The 21,496-nt window shown below is 43.8% G+C and overlaps 1 protein-coding gene across 1 annotated transcript; it reads left to right on the top strand.

The window, feature by feature from the left end:
* Nucleotides 1-4,561: 4,561 nt before the first annotated feature.
* AMER2 (APC membrane recruitment protein 2) lies at nucleotides 4,562-14,710 on the top strand. Its single transcript, XM_072719832.1, has 3 exons — nucleotides 4,562-5,100; nucleotides 5,135-5,596; nucleotides 5,870-14,710. Exons 1-3 carry the CDS (start codon nucleotides 4,710-4,712, stop codon nucleotides 6,805-6,807), a joined length of 1,791 nt encoding a protein of 596 aa, XP_072575933.1. The 5' UTR covers nucleotides 4,562-4,709; the 3' UTR covers nucleotides 6,808-14,710.
* Nucleotides 14,711-21,496: the final 6,786 nt, after the last annotated feature.

Genomic DNA, 21,496 nt, shown 5'->3' with positions numbered 1-21,496 from the left:
ATTTTACATTGCATGTTACTAATTAGAAATGAATTTCTTCTCTGTGTAAGCATATACCCAGAACAGCTATTACCCCACATTAGGACAGATTAAAAATCAAAATATGCAAACGAGAACATAAGAACTTCAGTCTAGCCGCAGCCGACTGTGCTTAGACCTCTGTAGTCCTCTGCCAAGTGCTCACCTAGAGCCGTGTCTTCCGTGGAAAGGAGGGCACAGAAATACGTCAGTAGCGTGGGCCCCTGGGCCAGGCTCACTGGCAAGGGGCGTTCACACATTTCTCCCCTGGCCACTGTACATTTCACCTTGTAGTCTCAGCTTACGGAGGCCCATGGCATCCCTTGTAGGGCAAGGATGGACCTTGGTCACGTGGACAGAGTTAACTGCAGGACGAGGGTCAAGGTTGGCAAGGCTGGAGCTCCCCTCAATCATCCTCATAACAAAGATGTTTGAGGATCTTCACTCTTCTGGCCTTCGAGGATAATCATGGTGGGCGGGGGGCGGGGGGTGGAGGTGGAGATGGCCAAGAGCAGGAAGGCGACATTGCCATTGGGCCGGGGCCCAGAGCAGGCTAAGTGGTCTGGAGACAGGAGGTGTTGATCCCAGTTCAAGTATCATTTCCGAATGTCATTGATGAAACTATCCTTTTAAAGACCTCAGGCAGACATAAGGTAGAGCCAGCTGCCTCCTTAGCGGGAATGCTGTGGTAAGGGGAGATCCACAGTATAGCAGCTTGAAGCGCAGCTCCGCCCCCAGCCTTTTCTGCAAAATGTTCTGGGTGTTTCCCCTCAGATAGAAAATTCCATCCAATAAGCTCAGGACACAGACTAGAGTTAGGCTGGTCAGAAGACTCCCTGAAGAGGGGATTGATGATGATGATGATGATGACGATGGTAAGCTCTCAGATGATTCCTCCTGGGCTTCTCTTACCTTTTTTTCTCTTCTTTTGATTAACCTCCTCCAAAGATGCTTGCTACCCAGAGAAAAAAGCCCTGACTGAATAATAAACACTCCCTTGTGCCAAAAAAGAAAAGCATGCACATGTCTCCAGCAAAACCCGCTTGCTGTTCACATTTGTGAAGCATCTTATCATTCTGGAATAGCTTTTTTTCTGAAACATTTCTCCTCAGCAACTTCCTACTCTAATTTTCTGTTTGCTCTCTCAGATGGCAGGTTTGGGGGGTGCGTGGGGGCACTGGTGAAGTAGGGGAGAGAGAATGAAAGAGGAAACTATAACCCCAAACAGGCATACTTTTGGTAAAATTATCCTCACCGTCATGATCTGTCTTTCAGGGACAATAGTCGCCATTTTGTGCAAATACAGATTTTGCCTCCCCTACTCTTGACAGTGAAGAGTGATTTAAGGTGTCTGTAAACCCTTGCAATGATTCATAGCAATGGCCTTTGGCTTCAAAATGCCCCCCCCCCCCCCGCCCCAGCAGTTGGGCTGGAACTCAACCATCTACCTCCCTCACTGGCTCCTGGGCCCTAGAAAGGGGGTGCTCTCCCCCCATGTGCCTGATTCTTCTGGTAAGGTCCCCATAGGCTGGCCACACTCTCCTTTTTTTGATAGTTCCCATAACGAGGACCTTGGGATGGAAAATATTTGAAGGTCCCCATTCACACCATGGCTTCTAAAGCTCCCCTTGCCTAGGGCCTTCAGATGAGGAGGAGTCTAAGTGTCTTGCCTTCTTCTGCCTCAGGGCCAGGGACTGGCCACCACAGCATCTTCCTAGATTAAAGACTGCTTTGTCTCTTTCTCTTTGTTTTAAGTGTCTGTGTCTCAAAGGAATGATGTCCATCCCAAAGTCCTGGCCATATTTTTCCTGGAGGGGTGTGTGGAGTGGGGGTGAGGGTGAGAGGCAAGGATTCTCATGTAAATGAGACCCACATTGGCCTGTCCTGGGAAGTCAGAGCTCTGCAGTGGATAAGCAGTCCACCTTCTCCCAACGTCAGCCTCAGGGATGGAGAAGGGGAGATTTTTTATAGACTGCTTTATTTTTTCCTGACCCCAGTCATAAACTCTTTCAGACTGACACAGTTATGTAGTAACCTACCAATCAGAGCAATTGTATGGTGTGTGTGAAAGAACTGGAAAAGATTTTCAACTGCCTTCAAAAGCTTGTGAAGAAGTAACAAATGCATTTCTCTTTATAGTTTTTCACACCTCTTCCCTCCCCAGGGCAATGAGAACCCTGATTCACCATGTCAAGTGGTCAGTTAAAACTAGCAGTGGCCTCTCTAGTCTCAGGTTTAAACCCTGTCCTGGAGGGATGTGTGGCATGAGTGGCAGAGACCTGGCCAGATTCAAATGGGCACCGGGTTGTTCAGTTGTTGAGCGTCTGACTCTTGGTTTCAGTTTAAGTTGTGATCTCAGGATCATGGTCTCAGGGTTGTGGGATGGAGCCCCCTGCCAGACTCCAAGCTCAGCAGGGAGTCTGCTCAAGATCTTCTTCCTCGGCCTCTGCCCCTCTCCCCCACTTGCATAAATGCTCTCTCTATAAAATAAATGGATAAATAAATAAATACATCTTAAAAAAAAAAACAAAAAAAAACAAAAAGGGACGCCTGGGTGGCTCAGCGGTTGAGCATCTGCCTTTGGCTCTGGGCATGGTCCGGGGGTCTTGGGATCTGGTCCCGTATTGGGCTCCCTGCATGGAGCCTGCTTCTCCCTCTGCCTATGTCTCTGCCTTTCTCCCTCTCTGTGTGTCTCTCATGAATAAATAAATAAAATATTTTTTTTAATTTTTTTTAAATTTTTATTTATTTATGATAGTCACAGAGAGAGAGAGAGAGAGAGAGGCAGAGATACAGGCAGAGGGAGAAGCAGGCTCCATGCACTGGGAGCCTGACGTGGGATTCGATCCCAGGTCTCCAGGATCGCGCCCTGGGCCAAAGGCAGGCGCCAAACCGCTGTGCCACCCAGGGATCCCAATAAATAAAATCTTTAAAAAACCCAAACAAACAAACAAAAAACAAATGCTGAGAATGAAAACCTCTCCTGAATCCAAAATGCTTATTTTAAAAATTTTATAAAACAATGTTCTTGATAAAAATCAACAGAAAAGGGCAAGTATACAGCTAACAACCCCAAGTCCTAAATTCGAACCAACTGTGTTCCATGCTACAGGAGCTGCAGTGGCTTAACACATTATTAGTAAAACTCTGACTTCAACCCATAGAGAAACAACCTTGAGTTTCCAGGTATAATGCATGTAGCTCACAAAAAAATGAAGCTCAAGATGATAGGGAAAAGATGGATATTCACGTATACATAAATATCACATATTGCCAAACAATAATAATGAACAAAATAAATCATATATTAATATTATATCTTTATCACATATTATTAAATATTAAATATATATAAATTATATATATGTGTAGATGCTTCTCCAAATTTCTTCTTTCATGTATATATGACATGAATATATGTATATGCTTCTCCAAATTTCTTCTTTCATTGCTAATAAACCTTCAGTTAGGGTCAGGAAATTAGGTGTCAAGGTTATAATATTAGCAGTCACCATCGAAGTCAGATTATAGAAAAGATCCCCAGATGGGGCCATTCCCTGGGGCAAGGTTTCCCTTTTGCCCAGATGATGTGGGTCAGAGCAATTGCAGAGACTCCCCGGCACTCAGGGACCCTGCCAGGCTTTTCCCTGTCCCAGAGGGGGCTGCAGGAGGCCCTGGGGATGTGGAAGTGGGTAGGGGGTGGCAGCAGTAGGTATCGGGAGTAAAGCCCATGTCCCGCCCAAGGGAAAAGAAGGCAGACCCTGAACTCCAAGGACCACCTGTGGAGTGGACCTGAGATTGTCAACCTGTGTGTCCTCCCTCCTCCACTCATCCATTGTGATCAAGTGCAGGCTAGGCCGTGGCTTCTGTGACCTGAGCCCCAGGACCTGGAGTGTGGGATAAAAGCCACAGTTGCCTCTGAGGACCAGTCACCTTCCACTTCGCAGAACTAACTGCACTTCTTTCCTTGCAGAGAGTTGCTAATTGGTATTCGGCGGCCGGCCGGTGTTCTTGCAGCCAGAATCTGGAACCGCAGTGCTAAGGATTCAGCATCGACCTGGAGACTGTGGCTCCGCAGTGGACAAGCCACAGATGTCAACAGACACGCTCCATGCCTGCTGGGCTTGGTGCCCAAGTGATGAGGACAGACGTGAAAGGCTTGGGAAAGACACAAAGACTTGTCAAGTCCAGGAGAGGCGCTGAGAGCAATGACCGTTCTGTGTTGGGGGTGAATGTCTTTGTCCTTTTTATTTTTTATCTTTTATTCATCAATTAATTTATTCATTATTTTTGTAGGGGGGTGGTGGTGGGGGTGGTGGTTTTTGCGATGCACCACGGGGCTCCTGGAGAGGAGGAGGAACCCGAAGGTGGGCGAGGCGGGCGGGAATCTGCCTTCCATGCCGAGGGCTCTGGTTTCCGCAGCGGCTGGAGGCTCTGCTGCTGCTCCTGCCCCACACGCACAGACCCTGCAGCGCCAAGCCGAGCCGGCTCCGAAGTGGGTGAGGGTGTTACATAAGGCCTGGGCGGGCGGGCGCGGAGACGCGCTCTTAGGCGTGTTTCTCTTGCTGCAGCGGCGGCGGCGGCGGCGGCGGCGCGGCGCGGCGCGAGCGGCTCAGGTCGAAGGAGAGCGCGGGTGACGGCGGGCTGGGCGAGCCCGCGCTGACGACAGCGGCGCAGCCCGCTCGGTTTCCATGGAGACGAGCGCGGGCCGCGGCGGCGGCGGCGGCGGCGGCGGCGGCGGCGGCCAGGCTGTCAGCGAGCGCGGCGGCGGCGGCGCGTCCGCGGGGGGCTGCAGGAGGAAGGCGGAGGCCGGGGCCGGGACCCTCGCGGCAGACATGGACTTGCACTGTGACTGCGCCGCCGAGACGCCGCCGGCCGCCGAGCAGCCGTCGGGGAGGATTAACAAAGCCGCCTTCAAACTGTTCAAGAAGAGGAGATCGGGTGGCACCATGCCCAGCATTTTTGGGGTCCGAAACAAAGGGGACGGGAAAGGCTCGGGCCCGGCGGGGCTGGTGCGCAGCCGGACGCACGACGGCCTGGCCGAGGTGCTGGTGCTGGAGAGCGGCAGGAAGGAGGAGCCGCGCGGCGGGGGGGGGGGACCGCGGCGGCGGCGGCGGCGGCGGCGGCGGCGGCGGCGGCGGCGGCGGGGGGCGGCCGCGCCCGGGGCCCCCCAGGCCGGCGGGGCCCGGCGCGGGCTCCCTGGCCGGCAGCTCGGTGGCCAAGTCCCACAGCTTCTTCTCCCTGCTGCGCAAGAACGGGCGGCCCGAGAGCGGCCGGGGCGAGCCGGCAGACGCGGGCAAGGCCGGCGGCAAACAAAAGCGAGGGCTCAAGGGGCTGTTCAGCAGCATGCGCTGGCACAGGAAGGACAAGCGCGCCAAGGCGGAGGCCAAGGGCGAGCGCGCGGCGGCCCCGGGCGGCCTCATCCTGCCCGGCTCGCTCACCGCCAGCCTGGAGTGCGTCAAGGAGGAGGCGCCCGCGCCCGCGCCCGCGCCCGCGCCCGCCCCCGCGCCCGCGCCCGCGCCCGCCCGCGCCAGCCCGCCGGAGCAGCCCAGCGGGGACGCGCCGCCGCGGCCAGCAGGTGAGCTCGCAGGGGGGCAGCCGGCGCCGGCCGGGGGCGCCCAGGAGCCCCGGGCCGCCTCGGAGCCGCGCTCGGGGGAGGCCCGGCCGGCCGGCGGCGCCCGCAGCCCCGGGGACCGCGCCGGCGACTCGGAAGGCGGCGGCGGCGGCGGCGGCGGCGGCGGCCGCGCCCCTGACCCCGGCTCCGTCGACCCGCCCTCAGACCCGTCGGCGGAGCGTATTTGTTTGATGTTTTCTGACGTGACTTCACTGAAAAGCTTTGACTCTCTTACAGGCTGCGGAGATATTATTGCAGACCCCGAGGACGAGGCAGGCCCCGGCTGCGCCCAGCATGGCCCCGGGCCCGGCCAGCCGGGGCCCCCTAGAAAGCCCGGCGGCGTGGTGGCCTACCAAGGCGGAGGCGAGGAGATGGCGAGCCCGGAGGAGCTGGACGACACCTGCCTCCGGGAGTTCTGGGACATGCTGGCCCAGGCCCAGGCCCAGGCCCAGGCCGAGGACCAGGGCCAGGCGCCCGCGGCCCCGCCGGCCCCCCCGGCCCCCCCGGCCCCCCCGGCCCCCCAGGCCCCCCAGGCGGCGGCGGCGGGGGCGGGGGCGGGGGCGGGGGCGGGCGGAGACGCCCGGAGCGCCGAAGGGGCCAGGGACGCGCCCCCGGGCAAGCACAGGAGGCTCGACCGCGGCGCCCCCGAGCCGCCGCCCCCGGCCCAGCCCCCGGACCGGCCCCCGGACCGGCCCACGCAGCCGCGCACGGAGCCGCCCCCCGCGGCGGCCGCCCCCAACGGCGACCAGGGCTGCTGGGGGGCCCCGCCCGGGCCCGCGGAGGACGGCGCGGCCGGCGGCCAGCGGCCCAGCGCCCCCCGGCAGAGCCCCAGCGGGGACGCGCCCCCCGACCCGCGCGCCGGCCCCGCCGCCGGCCCCGCCAGCGACGAGACGCCCGGCCCGGCCCGCCTGAAGCCCGTGTCCCCCGTGGCCACCAGCTGCCCGCTGCGCGCGCCCGGCGGTCTGCCGAAGGACTCCAAGATCCCCATCAGCGTCAAGCACCTCGCGAGCCTCCCGTCCAGCCACCCCGCGGCGCACCAGCAGCCGGTCCGGAGTGACGTGCCCAGAACAAAAATCCCAGTTTCCAAGGTGCTGGTCCGCAGGGTCAGCAACCGGGGTTTGGCCGGGACCACCCTCCGGGCCGCGGCGTGCCACGACAGTGCCAAAAAGTTGTGAGGCCTCCGAAGCCCGGGGGATGGACCACATGTCTAGGAACACCCCCCCCCCCCCCCAAACCTCGAGCCGAGGTCCTGCTCCCCTGAAGAAAGGCCTGTGGGCCGCACCTGCTCCAGAGCCCGGACCGACGCCAGCAGGCCCGGATACACCAGAGGGGTGCTACACAGGGGGTTCTCCGCTCAAATAAGCTACCCCAGAATGATTTCAGAGCACTTTTGATTTTTTGCCTTTTAAAAAAATCTTTTTTTTTTTTTCCTTTTTTCCTTTGATGCACTGAACACCTGGAAGTCACCTTTACTTGCCTTTGCAGAAAACAGGACTTAACCAAACCCAAGTGAGCATCATGCCATGATGTTTGGCTGTGCCAGCGTCCAGACGGGGCCTGGAGGAACCACTGCCAGCACCAGAGGAGCCCCCCTTCTTCCATGACACTTTCCTTCCTTCCTTCTTTTCCTTTTTCTTTCCAGGAAAAAGAGAAAGAGAGAAAGAGAGAGAAAAGAAAAAAGACCTTTTGCTGTATCACTGTGTGGGAAACACCTACAGAGCTGAAAGAGCCAGGTATTTTACCTGATGAGCAGAAGGGATTGTTCATTGGCAGAAAACTTGCCTACTTTCAGTTGGTGGGTATGCAAATAGGTCAATATCTACCACTAGGACAATAAAGGAGCATTTTGGTTTGGTTGGTGTAGACCATTTGTTAGGGGAGAAATAAAAAGCTCAGCAGAGCAGGTTTCTTCTTTTTCTTTTTCTTTCCCACCCAGTGAAGAAATAAGGATCAGGGAAAGATTCCACTAAAATGCCAATAGACACAGTATTCTAGCATTTATAAACTGTAACCTTTTCATGTGTAGATAATGCATATTTTACAGTTTATCCAGCTGTTAACATTTTATAATCTGTCAGTAACCTCGGATTTAAAATCTGGTTTTATAACTAGTTATGATAACTGTCCACGAACCGCTGATGTTCTTTTATGTACTGTAACCTAAAGAAATTCTGTTTTTGTTTTATATGGGTTCTCTGGCTCTCAATGCAGGAGAAAAAAAAAGAAAAGGGTCTATTGTGTTGATGTCCCAGAGAAATGGTTCTGTCTTGTCTTGGGTAAGAGACTATTTACTTCTCACCCCAATCCTGGTTTTCAGAGATTTTTTTTTTTTTTTACCTTGGTTATAAAAATTTTGGATTCAACCATTCTACAACATGGGGATTTCCAAATGAGGAACATATGGGAAAAAAAAAAAAAAAGAAAAGAAAAATAGAGTTTCCCATGTTATTTGACTTTTGATTTATAGACTTATGATTGAGACAGGTATGTTCAGAATATGACACTGGCAAGCATACATACCATCAACACTCTATGCCAAGATTTTCTTTTTTGAAAAGTGGTTTCCATATTATATAGGTTTTCTGTTCTTTTAGACGAAACATTTATTTCAGAACGGGTTACCATATGCCTGAATAGTTTGAGCGATTAACTGAAGCAGTTCCTAGAATGCTATTAGCATCTAATGATTATATAATATCCTCTTTGAAATGCACTTCAGTGTGTTTAATCAAAAGACCAGAGCTTCTACTAGGAGTTGATTCATGGTATCAGGAAGATTAGACATTTTCAAGCAACACTGCATGTATATGAATGGCACAAACACTTCTATATAACTCCCATTTTCCAGAGAGATTGCCTAAGTGATGAACTGATATTATACGCTTTCTAAGCTTGTTTTCTGTTTCTTAAGGGAAAGAAAGGGGCAAGTTATGTAGATGGAAGTCTATTTTAAGAGTACAAAAGAAACAAAATAAACGGACCTCAAAGGCAAACAAATTTGAACCAGTAGCGTAAAGTAAATTGTTCTCCATTTTAAATTTGCAGTGATTCAATTAGAAGAGGTGGTAGAGATTTGTTGGATCTTCTTATTAGTCAGATTATCGGCTTTTATTGCATTGTATCAGATCCCTAATGTTATTTCAAAGTACTGTTTTAATATTTAATTTCCTTATATAGATGAGGTCCTATAATCAGACATAGCCTTAAGCACTCTGAACCCACCACGAGGAATTCATAAAGCCACTCACACACGTGCTTATGCACTCAACTGTGCACAAACTAACAGACAAAGGCATCTACTGTATACTTGGAAATATTTTACAAATTATTTCTGTCTTGAGAAAGGGATTTAAATTTGATTTCACGCTGATAGTACTATTTAGACTCCGAATGCATTCATTTTCCCCTAGTGAGTGTAGAGAACGTAAATTTTATTCCTAGCCCTAAAACAAAGGATCTTTATTTTCTTCTTGTGCATTTTCTTGTGAGGATTATATTCTCTGTGTGCATCCACGACAAAATTATATTTGTTCATCTGTTCAATTGTACAGGAAAGTTAAGGGTACCTGAAGTACTGATGGGAATATTATAACGGTAAAGGCAATCTATTGATAAATCTATTTTGTTAGCACTGAGACAAACTATTTTTGCTTTCATGGTTTTGGGGACTTATTTCTGCAATTATGCCACTAGGCTGTGTCTTCTTTTTGTAAGTAAAGGAAAATGACAGCAAAGCTTACCTTCACTTCCCCTTGCCTGTCAATTAGCCCATTATACAAGATATATTTTCTGTTTATTCTTTTTTCCATATGCTTTCTATTTTCTAAAAAACTCTCTATCTTTAAGAATTCCACCCACACAAGTCAAAAAAAAAGATGCAGGCAATTAATTAAGTGGCGTCAGTAGCTAGATGGGAAATCAGGACCAATGCAGGAAGCCTGCAACTAAACCTTTTCCACCCACTAATAAGGCTTTGTGGTTGCTTTTTTTTTTTTTTTTTTTTTTTTTTGTGCCAAGGGCTACTTTCTCTCATTCGTATTCCTGGAGATTGCTGGGTTTGTTTGTGGTTTTTTTTTTTTTTGAGCATTTTAATATTTATATTCTAATTAGTATTAATGCATTTCCTAATTTGGCCATATTTGCTGATTTTTTTTTAATGGGAAGGATTAAGTATGGGCTGATGACCCCTTTGCTGTGTGTGTATATGATTCTGAGATATGGGGCTGATGAGGTCTCTTTAGTCAGAGAGCTGGACAAATTAGAGAGGAAAAAAATCAAATCAATCGTTGGCCCTGAATTTATCAGTGAGTTTAATAGCTCTGCACAAAGACAGCCTGACTTTAATATCTACATTACACAGACAATGTTACTTGAACTACTCTGGCGTCAGTACTAATGGCAGTTGGAGGCTTTTATTCTTCCATTAGCACTGACGGGGAGAAATTTTATGATAGCATTTTCAATAATTGCAAGAGAAAACAGATTCTTTTTATTTTACCTAACAACAACGACATATGGGACGTTAAAGACTTTTATCCGTAAGATAAATTTTCTACTAATTATCTGCTTATTTAAATACAAAGTGTTTAATGTCTATGAGAGTGATAACTTACTGTAGGATTTCAAGGGTTTTGTCATTAGTCTCAGAAGTAGTTTTGAAGTATTTGCACATGGATGACTATTCAAATAACCCTTTGCTTACACAGTTATGAAGGTAAAAGACTATATTAGGTATCCAGATTTCTTCGACTGGTCTTTCTGAGTTTTCATTATTTACATCTTTGTCAGATTAGGTTTCAGAGCCTTTTTGCCACTAACTTTGCATGAAGAAACAGACTGAGGTAGTTTCTGTCCTGTCCCCACCATGTTTGCTTACTGAGATAGCAATAAGGAGACACTTCTCATGATGGTGGCATCTTTTGACACTGGTGTAGTGGAACACATTTCTTGATTGTCATTCCAGATTTCTCTCCTGAACGATGATAATCTGGCACTGGTCCCCTGTGTTCCGTTTCTGTGGAGGCGTGTTCCAATTTAGCCACATAGACTTCGCTTCCCTTATCCTTCTTAAGAAATTAATTCAAGAGTTTTATACTCTTAAAAAGAGAAAGCACCACAATTGCCTCTTATCACCACTGGGAATGACCAGTTAGAAGTACTTGCATGAGATAAGGGGAGAAACCCGAATACCTTGGCGCTGCCTGTTTTCCCTCCCTTTTCGCCAGACGGAGCAATGAACTGCAGCACACATTCTTATTTGTGGAAACTGGGCCTAAGGAATTTCTGATTCCTTATGCACAAATATTCATGACAGTTTGGGACCAAAAGCTAGCATGGCAGACTGGTTGGTGGCTTACACACCCTGTGTGGGAAAGCAAGAAGCAAGCATTTACTTCATAAAAAGATGTGTCTGTAACATTGTCAGTAGCTCCCCCTCCCTAAGCGTGGCTTCCCCTCAAGGGCAGTCACCCGAGTGCCTCTGAGGATTTTGTGATGACTGTCATAAATTGCTTCTTAAAGCCTTTGCCCTGTGCTAATGCTTTAGCGGAGATAGTTTGTTATAACTCTAGCTGCTTATAAGGAATGTTATTATCTCACTCCAGATAATGCTTTTTAAGGAGTGATTCAGAATGATGGTTTCATGATTATGGAAAGGCGTTCTTTCTCAAACTGAAAAAAAGCAAAGATTAAAATAGTCACAAAGCCTCCAGAATGGGAACTGGGCGCACTCTTATGACCAATGTTTACTGTAATTCGATACAACCTGTATTTACGGGGCATGCGCTGTATCTGACACTTCATAAAAACACGTGCAGTTTGGAGCTCACACATGGTCGTACTGTGACTGGACCTTCTTAACAGTCATTAAAAACATCTTTTATTTTATTTTACCTACTTTTTTTAAAAAATTTTTTTAATACTTTTATTTTAATACTTTTTTTTTTTGCATTTGTTGCTTATGGTTTGTGGGATGGAGCAGAATGGGGTGAGCTTGAATATGAATGGAATGGATTAAGCCACACAAATTCCTCTCAAAACAATAATAGTAATTATAACAATGATGAACATGTGCTGAGTACTTGCTAAATGCCAGTGACTGCTAGGAGCTTTACAAATATTTACTTGGTCCTCTTAGCAGGTGCGTGGGTTGAGGCAATATTATTTCCCCAGTGTGCCATCTTTAATTCATGCTTTTTGTTTGTTTCCGTCCCATCCCATCTCATCTCCACCACCACCACCCCCAACTCCCCTCTTTCTCTTTCTTACTCTTTTCTTCTAGCCTCTGGGATGGAAATATAAACTCTTCAGTAACTTAGAGTGACACAAGAGCTAAGAACACAAGAGCTAAGCTCAATGTCATGACCAGCTCACTTCCAGTAGGAATAAAGCTAACCCATGTCATGAAGCCGAACATTGGTTTTGTGTTGGAGACGATGGTGGTCGTATCACTGGCAGAGAAACCAGGCACAGTTAATAGGCAAACACTCTGCTTTCTTTTGATGGTATCTTCTCCTTCTTGAGGTTAACATAAAAAATATAGACAGAAATCTCTTCTGTTGTCATGGTGATACTTCTTCCCTATAGGACGTCAGTCATTCCAAGCACGTTGCACTTGTTTCTCCACGATAAGCCTAGTCTAGGCTTGCTCTGGGTGTTCCATGTAGTTTGTTTAAATATCTACTAGCTGAGTGATCCCTGCATTGATACAATTCTGAAATTCAGAGAGAAGCTCCTGGCTCTTTAAAAAATAGTGCATCCTACATTCTGTCTATGGCCACTGCATCCTGGGTCATATTTTCTGATTCATTAATTCACTCAATATTTATTGAAGACCTATTAAGTCAGTCATCGTGAATTTGAGTATTTTATATTAAAGTAAAATAACTGACATATACTGTGTGTTTGCCCTGCACCGGGATGATGCTCTGTGCTTTCTTTTACACTATTATCACCACTGTTCACAAGGACCATGCAGGCTGGGTATTGGTTCCATCCTGCAGAGAAAGAAAATGATGCTCACAAAGGTGAAATACCTTGTCCAAAGTCACCCATTTCATAAGTAACAGACAAAATTTGAATCAGAAACCTAACTGTATACCTTATGCTTTAATTCTACATCTTTTTTTTAAGCCATATGATCAATTTCTGTAAAACTTGTTTTAATTAAGAAACTGATCAAAGTCCTTAACTGCAAGAGCCAAACCAGATTTTTATAATTGTGGGTACCATCCAACTGATGATTATTTTAGTTAAAAGGAACTTGTATTTTTTTTTTTTTTAATTCTTTGATGGCTTTTCAAAAGCAAGCCTAAAAGGTAGAGGTCAGAGACTAGCAGGTTTTCTTCCCACCTGGGCCAGTCAAAGTTGTGGACTATATTCATCAATTACTTTGGAGTTGCAAACAAACAGGTCTACATACAGATTTTGTGATCTGATGTATGTTCTGTCAATAATAAAACCAAACACAGTTTTAGTAGTGAATCCAGCAGGTTGCAACCTGAATTTTCTCCCACTCTGATTCTGTTAGCACTCCCAGTATTTAGGGAAAATTCACTTGAAATTGCATCATGGTCACAATTAACGAGACTATTTCCCTAATATATGGCCTGCCTACACTTGGTATAAAATGCTTTTAAAATTAATTTCAGACCTCATTTTAATGAGACTCGGTAAAAGATTTCAATAAAAGGTGGTCATTCTACTGAAATGTAAACTGGGGTCATTTGTGGTAATTACTCAATAATTGGTGGATTGACTTTCTGCTTTGTGTGAGAACATAACATAACATTGCATTTCTTTTTTTAAAAAAAAAGATTTTATTTATTTATTCATGAGAGACCCGGGGAGAGAGAGAGAGAGAGAGTCAGAGGCACAGGCAGAGGGAGAAGCAGGCTCCATGCAGGGAGCCTGACGATGTGGGACTCGATCCTGTGTCTCCAGGATCAGGCCCTGGGCTGAAGGTGGCGCTAACCGCTGAGCCACCCGGGCTGCCTGAACATAACATTTCTAATAAAATATAGCTGAAGTGACTGGTTATCGGAGACATATTAAACTTTCTAGATACCTACCTGGAATATCTAATAAGCTAAAGAAGAGATACTAAAAATATCTGGTCAGCCTGCATAAACAGAGTGGACAGAGAGGAAAAACTTGTAACATGACATGAAATGGTCCTAGGTAGCCTGAAGGAATTAGTGAACTTTTTCAAACATCTACATTGCAACCATTTATCCCCCCACTATAGTTATTTCTAAAGAAAGGAAGAGAAACTCTAACAAAGTAATACATAACATTCTTATTGCTTCTAGGACAAATTTAACTGAACATGAAGGATCGGAGAGTAGTCGTTTTATCAAGAACATCAGGGATAATGGTTTTGATGTTCTAGGCAAAGTAAATTTTTGTCATTTTTACTTGACTCCAGCTCTCTACCAGGCTCATTACTAACTTCAGGTTTTGACCAAGTTATTTATATGAAATATCTCAGTATAATATAGGGAATTAATTGCAGGTTATTTGAAAATAATGACAAAGAAGACCCAAATGAAAAACTCCATTTCTATAATTAGTTTCCCTGAAAGTCAGGCATGTCTTTGAGGACAAGCTTCTGGCTGTATTATTTTTGTGCACAGGAGGAAAATTGTTAGTAGGTTTATAGATATTATTTTTATAATAGAATGTTAAATTCCCCCCAAACATCAAAAATCGTCTCCTAGAACTACTCTATGTTTTTAAAACTTGTTTTAAAAAAGGATTCTAAATAGCAATAGGATCTTTTCTCCTTTCTCCACTCCAATGATTTAATGGGATAAATGAACCAATGTTTATATTTTTAAACCTGTAAATATTTTTATTTTGGGTATTTTGTATATTTGTTGATATAACTCCATTTTGTGCATATGTATCATTGTGCATGTTGCTGTTTTTGATAGTCATTCTTTTAATGAATGTAAGAAGCTTGGACTAATAGCACTTTTCTCGTTTCATTCAAACATCTTAAAATGAAAATACAACACTGCCATTTTAACTGTTGTGTTTAATTCAGTTAATAAATTTTGTTGCTCCTTTACATTTAAAGTGAATTCTCTTGGTTGTTATTTTTCCAGGATGAATTTTATTTCCAGCCTTTTTAATTTTTAGAATTGATACTAATGATGGTGATAATGATAATCTGATGTACGTGCATGAAATTGGTGGAAAAACCAATGGTGGCTTGTATTTATTTTCACACTTTGTAAACAAGTGAAAAATTATTGTTCGATTTGGGTAATTGCCTTTCAAAAGCCTTATTATTCTGATGTGGATCTGATTTCTGAGCCTTTCACTCAGAAAATCTCCATTCCTCATAAGCACATGTGAGGCCAACTGATCTGTGATAGGAGCAGCCAACTAGAGTCTTTTTTTTTTAAAGAATTGTTTTCTGGGTTTTATTCTATTTTATTGGGGGGGGGGGGGGGGAGATGTTAAAAAGCAAATTTAACCAAGTAAATTTGAAAATCGAATTGGCTTTATTAAACAGTTCATGAATTGGGCAGCATCCCTTCTAGCAAGTAGAGAGATGCTCTGAAGGAATTGTATGAAATAGAGGGTTTTCATAGGAAGGAGAGTGGGGCAAAGACCTATTAGTAAAAGAAATAAAAAGGATTATTTCATGCAAGGTCATCTCCCCTTAGGGGGAAGGGCTGTGGGTTTTAGTAGGTGGCTGACCTTTGGGAGATGGAGAGGACCCATGTGGCAGATAACCTCTGATGCTGATGAGAAAATTTCCAACTGACCAGTTAAAACTTATAATTTCTGGGGGAGGCATAGGTTAGGTACTAAGTCCTGGTTTGGTGACTTGGCCTAGGTGCCACCATTTTGGACTGTGGCTTTCTTTTTAACAGGGCTATATTTTCACTTTATATGTCCAGCGGTTCAAATCCATAGTATTTTGAAATTCAGTGTAAAGACTAATGAGGCTGTGCCCTTTTATATTTTAAAAAACCTATCGATGACTGCATAATTTTTTTGAAATATACTACCCTTAAAATAGGCTTGTTCACACTGCGCTGGCTTGTATATCTCTTAAATAACAAGAAAATTTTATATCTGTCTGTAGAATGTGAGGGTAAACTTCCAAAGGGAGATCTGATTAGTCACAGTAAGCAAAGTAAATATACATCGATAGAACCACAAATAAGGACAGCAGAAACTCCCAAGCCTCTACTCCCTTTGTGTTGTGCCTCCCCCTTTCTCCCAGTCTCTTTTAATTCCCCTTCTCTTCTTCTCTTGTCCTAGAATCAACATAGAAGCACCTCAAAATAACTGAATTCAATTTCCCTTTAATGAGGCAATGAGGAGGCTAAAGCTCATAGATGCTAGACTTACCCTAAATTCTTTGAAGGAGGTAGGTGTGGTGAAAAGAGGCCAAATTTGGAAACCAAATAGAATCTGGGTTTGAATTCTGGTTTGGGCACTTATCTGTTCTTCAGGCAATTTCCTTAACTTCTGTGAGACTCATTTTCCTATTCTATAAAATTAGAATAATAAGATTTAATTTAGAAGAGTGATTGTACCATTATTAATTTTCAGAAATATAGGTGTCTAAGACATAGTATGTTTTTTGCTTATGTTCATTTAGTTCTTCTTGTTTGAAAAAAAAAAGCATTTATAAAGATTAAAACTTTATGGGCTGGAGTTGAAATTTCTTGAACAGAGAACTTGCTTTGATATACATAGAGATAAATAGGAACTTCTTCGATGGGGTGGAGGTGTAGAGTGGTGAAGTATGCTTATATACAAACAAGGAAACAAATGGGAGTCAAGGTGGTCTTAAGTGTCTTATTCTGAGGCACATTATTTTGAAATGAAAAGCCTACATACAATTAGGAGAGACTAAGGGGGAAAGCCTAGTCTTTGTGGAAGAAGTCAAGGACAGTAGCTGAGCTGTTTGGAGAGTTGGCAGCTAAAACAACAATGACCAGACACAGTGGTGCTGAAATTGGAAAGGAGCTTACTCCCTGAGACACCAAACAACTGGCTGTAAGAAATAGCACAAACATAACTGAAGGCAGGGAGCTGAGGGGTTTAGTACACCCACTTAGTAGAGAGAGATCATTGATGTCCTTAACCTGAAAAAAACAAGTTACTGTGTCGGTTTAAGAGATAGAAAATAATTTAAGCAAGTGGGCAATAGCTTCTACCATTTCAAGTCACAGACGAGCAAGGCCTGTGCTCTGAATCAGCCTCGGTTCCTAAGCACTTCTCACAGAATGAGCATCTCTCTGCCCTCAGGGGGATGTGGGATTCTGGGATTTAATGATAACAACATTTTCATATGACAAGGCAGCCAAACTCAATCCGAGAAACTCATCTATTTCTGACAGGAAGAGAGTAGTTGGCCACACTGAACATACTGATAGACGTGGGTCTCCATTGTGACCCTTCACGGGAGAGTTTTAAGGGCATACACATTTTTCTCCTTTTATGCTGTTTTCACAGAACTTTAAGCCAAATGTATAGAATCCTGAGGAAGCAACTGCAAACCAAAGGGGAGTGAAAAACATGTGTCTCAGAAGAAAGAGTTTAATGTCATAAATCGAAACTAAGGGAACAAAGCAATGGAAAACTGCCCTTGAATTTTCCTATCCACCTATGCTTTGTACTCACAGATTCCTGCACACTCCAGGATATGTCAGGTGCTCATGAACCAGCAGTAAGATGAAGAAAGGGACATTCCCAAGAACAAATAGAAGTCTGGGCAAAGACTAGGACCCAGGGCTGTAGACACATCCCCTTTTCCTTGTTCCCTGGGTGGAAGCAGCAAAATGTGTATTTGTGTTCCATCAAGGAGAGGGTTCCCACTTAAGATCATTTAAGATTTTATGCTTTTCTAGCTTCTAGGTTTGTAAGCTTAATGTCCTTCTCAGCTCCTGAGATCTCTAGATTCCCCATGCTCTGTGTAAAGTGACCTTTTAGAAGTAACTGAGAATCCTTGATGGTTGTTCTCAGTACCAGAAGCTGCCTGCATGTTGGCTTGTTACCCAAGAGATGTAGGCACTTTCTAGAGGAGTCTTATTCTCTCAGTCAGAGACAACTCTTACCAGGTGCTCCAGTGGTCCCATGTCTGATGTCACAGTCTAGTTGCAGCTCTCCATCCCATGAAATAGTTATATCCATTATATGTGCCAGAAAATAGATTCATGGGAGGCCTGGGTGGCTTGGCAGTTGAGCATCTGTCCTTGGCTCGGGGTGTGATCCTGGAGTCCTGGGATCGGGTCCCACATCGGGCTCCCTGCATGGAGCCTGCTTCCTCCCCTGCCTGTGTCTCTCTTTCTGTGTCTCTCATGAATAAATAAATAAATAAATAAATAAATAAATAAATAAATAAATAAAACTTTAAAAAGAAAATAGATTCATGCCATTTGGCTTAGCTCAAGAACCATCAACTACTTAATGTGTTCAGTTCATGCTCAACTTGATGGGTATGAGGGAGTGAGGTATAACACTCTCTGCTAAGGCCACTGACACTTCCCAACAAACTCCCTGAATACAAATCTCTGTCCTGGTGTCATTTCCTGGGGACCCTCAACCTCAGATATTATTATTTCCATTTTTCAATGAAAAAGTGAGGCTTAGAGATCTTACGTGTTTCTGGCAATATAAAAGTTTAAAAAATCTCCTATACAGAACTCTTAAAGATGACAAAGTTCATTTTTTTTCCTCTACATGGATTGTTGAGCTATTATTACAGGAGGGAGACCAGGAATCCTTGGATGTTATTACTGATTCCTGGAGGCCTAGAACTTTCAGTTCCATGGTCCAAGAATGGGCTGGGGACCATACAGGAGACAGTTAAATCCACAATCAGAGCAGAAGAGCAGTTTTGTGGGCCTTTTTGGTAATTGAAAGATCAAGCAGGCACAAAATCAGTAAGGATAAAGATTTGAGAAACACTTATATATTTGGATGCATATAATCCTGGATCAAACAATTAGAGAATCCACATTCTTTTCAAGCACAAACAAAACATTTATGAAACTTGGCTACATCCTAAGCCATGAAGTAGGCCTTAAGCTTTAAAAAAAAAAAAAATCAGTTACACGCAGAACATGTTCTTTTATTATAAATATGCTAGAAATTAGTAGAAATAAGATAACTAAAACCACACCATACATTTGGAAAAAGTTTTTTTTTAAGTCTTAAATGTGCCTTTAAATAGCTTATGGATCAAAGAATAAATGAGAATGGATACTAGAAAACAATTAGGAGTGCATAATTATGAAAACATTATATATTAAAACATGGAATATAGCTAAAGGTTACTTAAAAGGAATTCTACAGCTTAAAATGCTTCGATCTGAAAAGATAAAAGGCTAGAATTAATGAGTTAATAATCCATTTTAATCAAATATTAAGAAGTTAGAAAAAAGAATAATAGAATAAGCCCATAGAAGGTATAAATAAGGATTTAAATTAGCAGAAAGTAATGAGATTGGAAACAAAGATACTCTAAAGTGGATCAACAAAGAAAAAATCAATTCTTTTGAAAAGCATCTAATAATATTTATTAAGAAAAAGAGATGATACAAGTAAGATTCAGAATGGGAAGAGACGGGCAGCCCCGGTGGCGCAGCGGTTTAGCGCCACCTGCAGCTCGGGGTGTGATCCTGGCGACTCGGGATTGAGTCCCGCGTCGGGCTCCCTGCATGAAGCCTGCTTCTCCCTCCGCGTCTCTGCCTCTCTCTCTGTGTCTCTATGAATAAGTAAATAAAATTAAAAAAAAAAAAAAAAAGAATGGGAAGAGATGACTTCTGTGTGCCAAAGATAAAAAGATAAAGAGTGCTATAAAGCCATGCCAATAACTTTAAATTTTAGACAAAATATGCAAATTCCAAAAAATATATAAATTGCCAAAAGTGACTTGAGAAGAAATAGATAACGTAGAAAGTCCTAAAACTATTATAAAGAAATGGAATTAGTAGGGAAAACTCTTCCTCCCAGTAAAACCAGGTGGCAGAACCAATGTTCTACCAAACAATTAATGATGAGATAATTACAATGTAACACAATGTCTTTAAGAGAAAGAGGAACCATACCTTGTTGCATATATCTGAGGAAAATTAAAGCCACATCTCTACTGTGGAATTCAACATTTCCATATAAGCTATTAGAAAATTGAATCTAGTAGTCTATAAAACCAATGCCCATCTTACCATGTTGGGTTTACTCCAGAAACGGAAATATGGTTCAACATTAAAAAATCTATTACTATAACTTAGCACATTAAGAGATTAAATGAGAAGCATATGATATCTTAAAGCTATAGATTTACATGCCCAAAGGTGCTTTTTAAGGTTCTTTAACAATTCTAGAATTTGGACAGCTAATTCCTGTCATGCTGTTCAAGACAACGGGGCTCTTTAAACTTTAAATGTTTTATCCAATAACATTATTTTAAGCAATTGCCCATATTTCATCCAATCTAAGTTTCTATAGATGCATATTCTCTTATGTATCATAAAGAAAAAATAATCCTTGCAATTATAATTGTGAGATACCACTGATTCAAATAAGTACCCAGTTTTAGAGATGTAAAATCATGAAAATATGCATCTTAGAAAGGATGTAATATTGGTGTATTTGTTAAAAGTTTTAATAATAGTATTCTTCACTTATCAGGGAAGTGAAAGTTTCTGTGAAAAAATAGTTATCTAAATGTGGAGTCTACAGTATACCAAATGCCGTATGTTTGGAAGCAACTAATATTTAGTGAAGAACATATTAAACAGGTACAATTAAGGTCTCAATGTTTAGGAAAATAGTATATTCCTTTTTTGTACAGACTTATGCACTCTTCATGAAATGAACATAAAAAAATTCACACTATATACAGGCTTAGTTTTCAAACTTCCCACTTTGAAGAAAATGAAGGCCTGTACATTTGACATCTTTGCCTCTAATCTTGCTTCACTTACCAGGCTGTCCAAGTTGTCAGGCAAGAATACAGTGACAATCTAAAAAGATCTTTCTCTGCTAGCACCTCAGTGTTTCCCACAAGACACCAATTTCACATAGATTTATGTCTTGTACTTACTTCCAGATGGTAATGTGTTTTTTAACAAGCTTCTAAATCTTTCTTTTGCCCATGGGACTACATTTCAGAAGATTCTTGTCACATCTTGTTTTCCCAATCTGGCAGATATGCACCGGCCTGATGCATGACCATAGCCATCAATTTGTGCCTGCCCGGTGGGTGTTAGGTAGATTTCTTCTTAAGTGGTTGGAGAAGTGCCCCATCAACTGGCAAGTCCACATCCTACATTTTGTTCAAAAGAATATTGGTCTTCCCACAGTGATACTTCTCAACCTGTAGGTCTTTAGATAGTAATAAAAAGTGAAACCTTACTTGGCTCCATTCTTCCTGATGGTTTATAGTTTCCCCACCCCAAGGACTTGCATTTTTTAATCATTTATTTTATGACTGTGCATTTCAGTTTTAAGTTTTCCTTCTTCCTGCCATCTTTGTCTTTTATTCTCCTAAAGACCTGCTCTCATACTGACATTTAGCCCAGAATTATCTTCCCAACAGTTCATTTGTTCTCTTTTAGTGGAAAAATCCATAAAATACCTGCTTTTTCTGGGAGGTTTATCCTGAGAGTCTTGTATCAATAAACTAGTGTTGTTAGGGATTACAATAGAGTTTATCTGGTCTTGCTTCCTGAAAGATAACCTGGAAATCTTTGAAATTTCCTGAATGATAGGAATGTCTTTGTTATTCCTAGTGGGCTGCTCATCCACATGTGAGTTTATGCTAAGGCGGTGTCTCAGAATGGGACTGGTCTTGCCAGAGAGACCAACCATGTGATTAGAAGCCTAGGACCC

Source organism: Vulpes vulpes, chromosome 9, assembly GCF_048418805.1.
Source record: "Vulpes vulpes isolate BD-2025 chromosome 9, VulVul3, whole genome shotgun sequence".
NCBI lineage: Eukaryota > Metazoa > Chordata > Mammalia > Carnivora > Canidae > Vulpes > Vulpes vulpes.
This window is presented reverse-complemented; position numbering and strand designations above follow the sequence as displayed.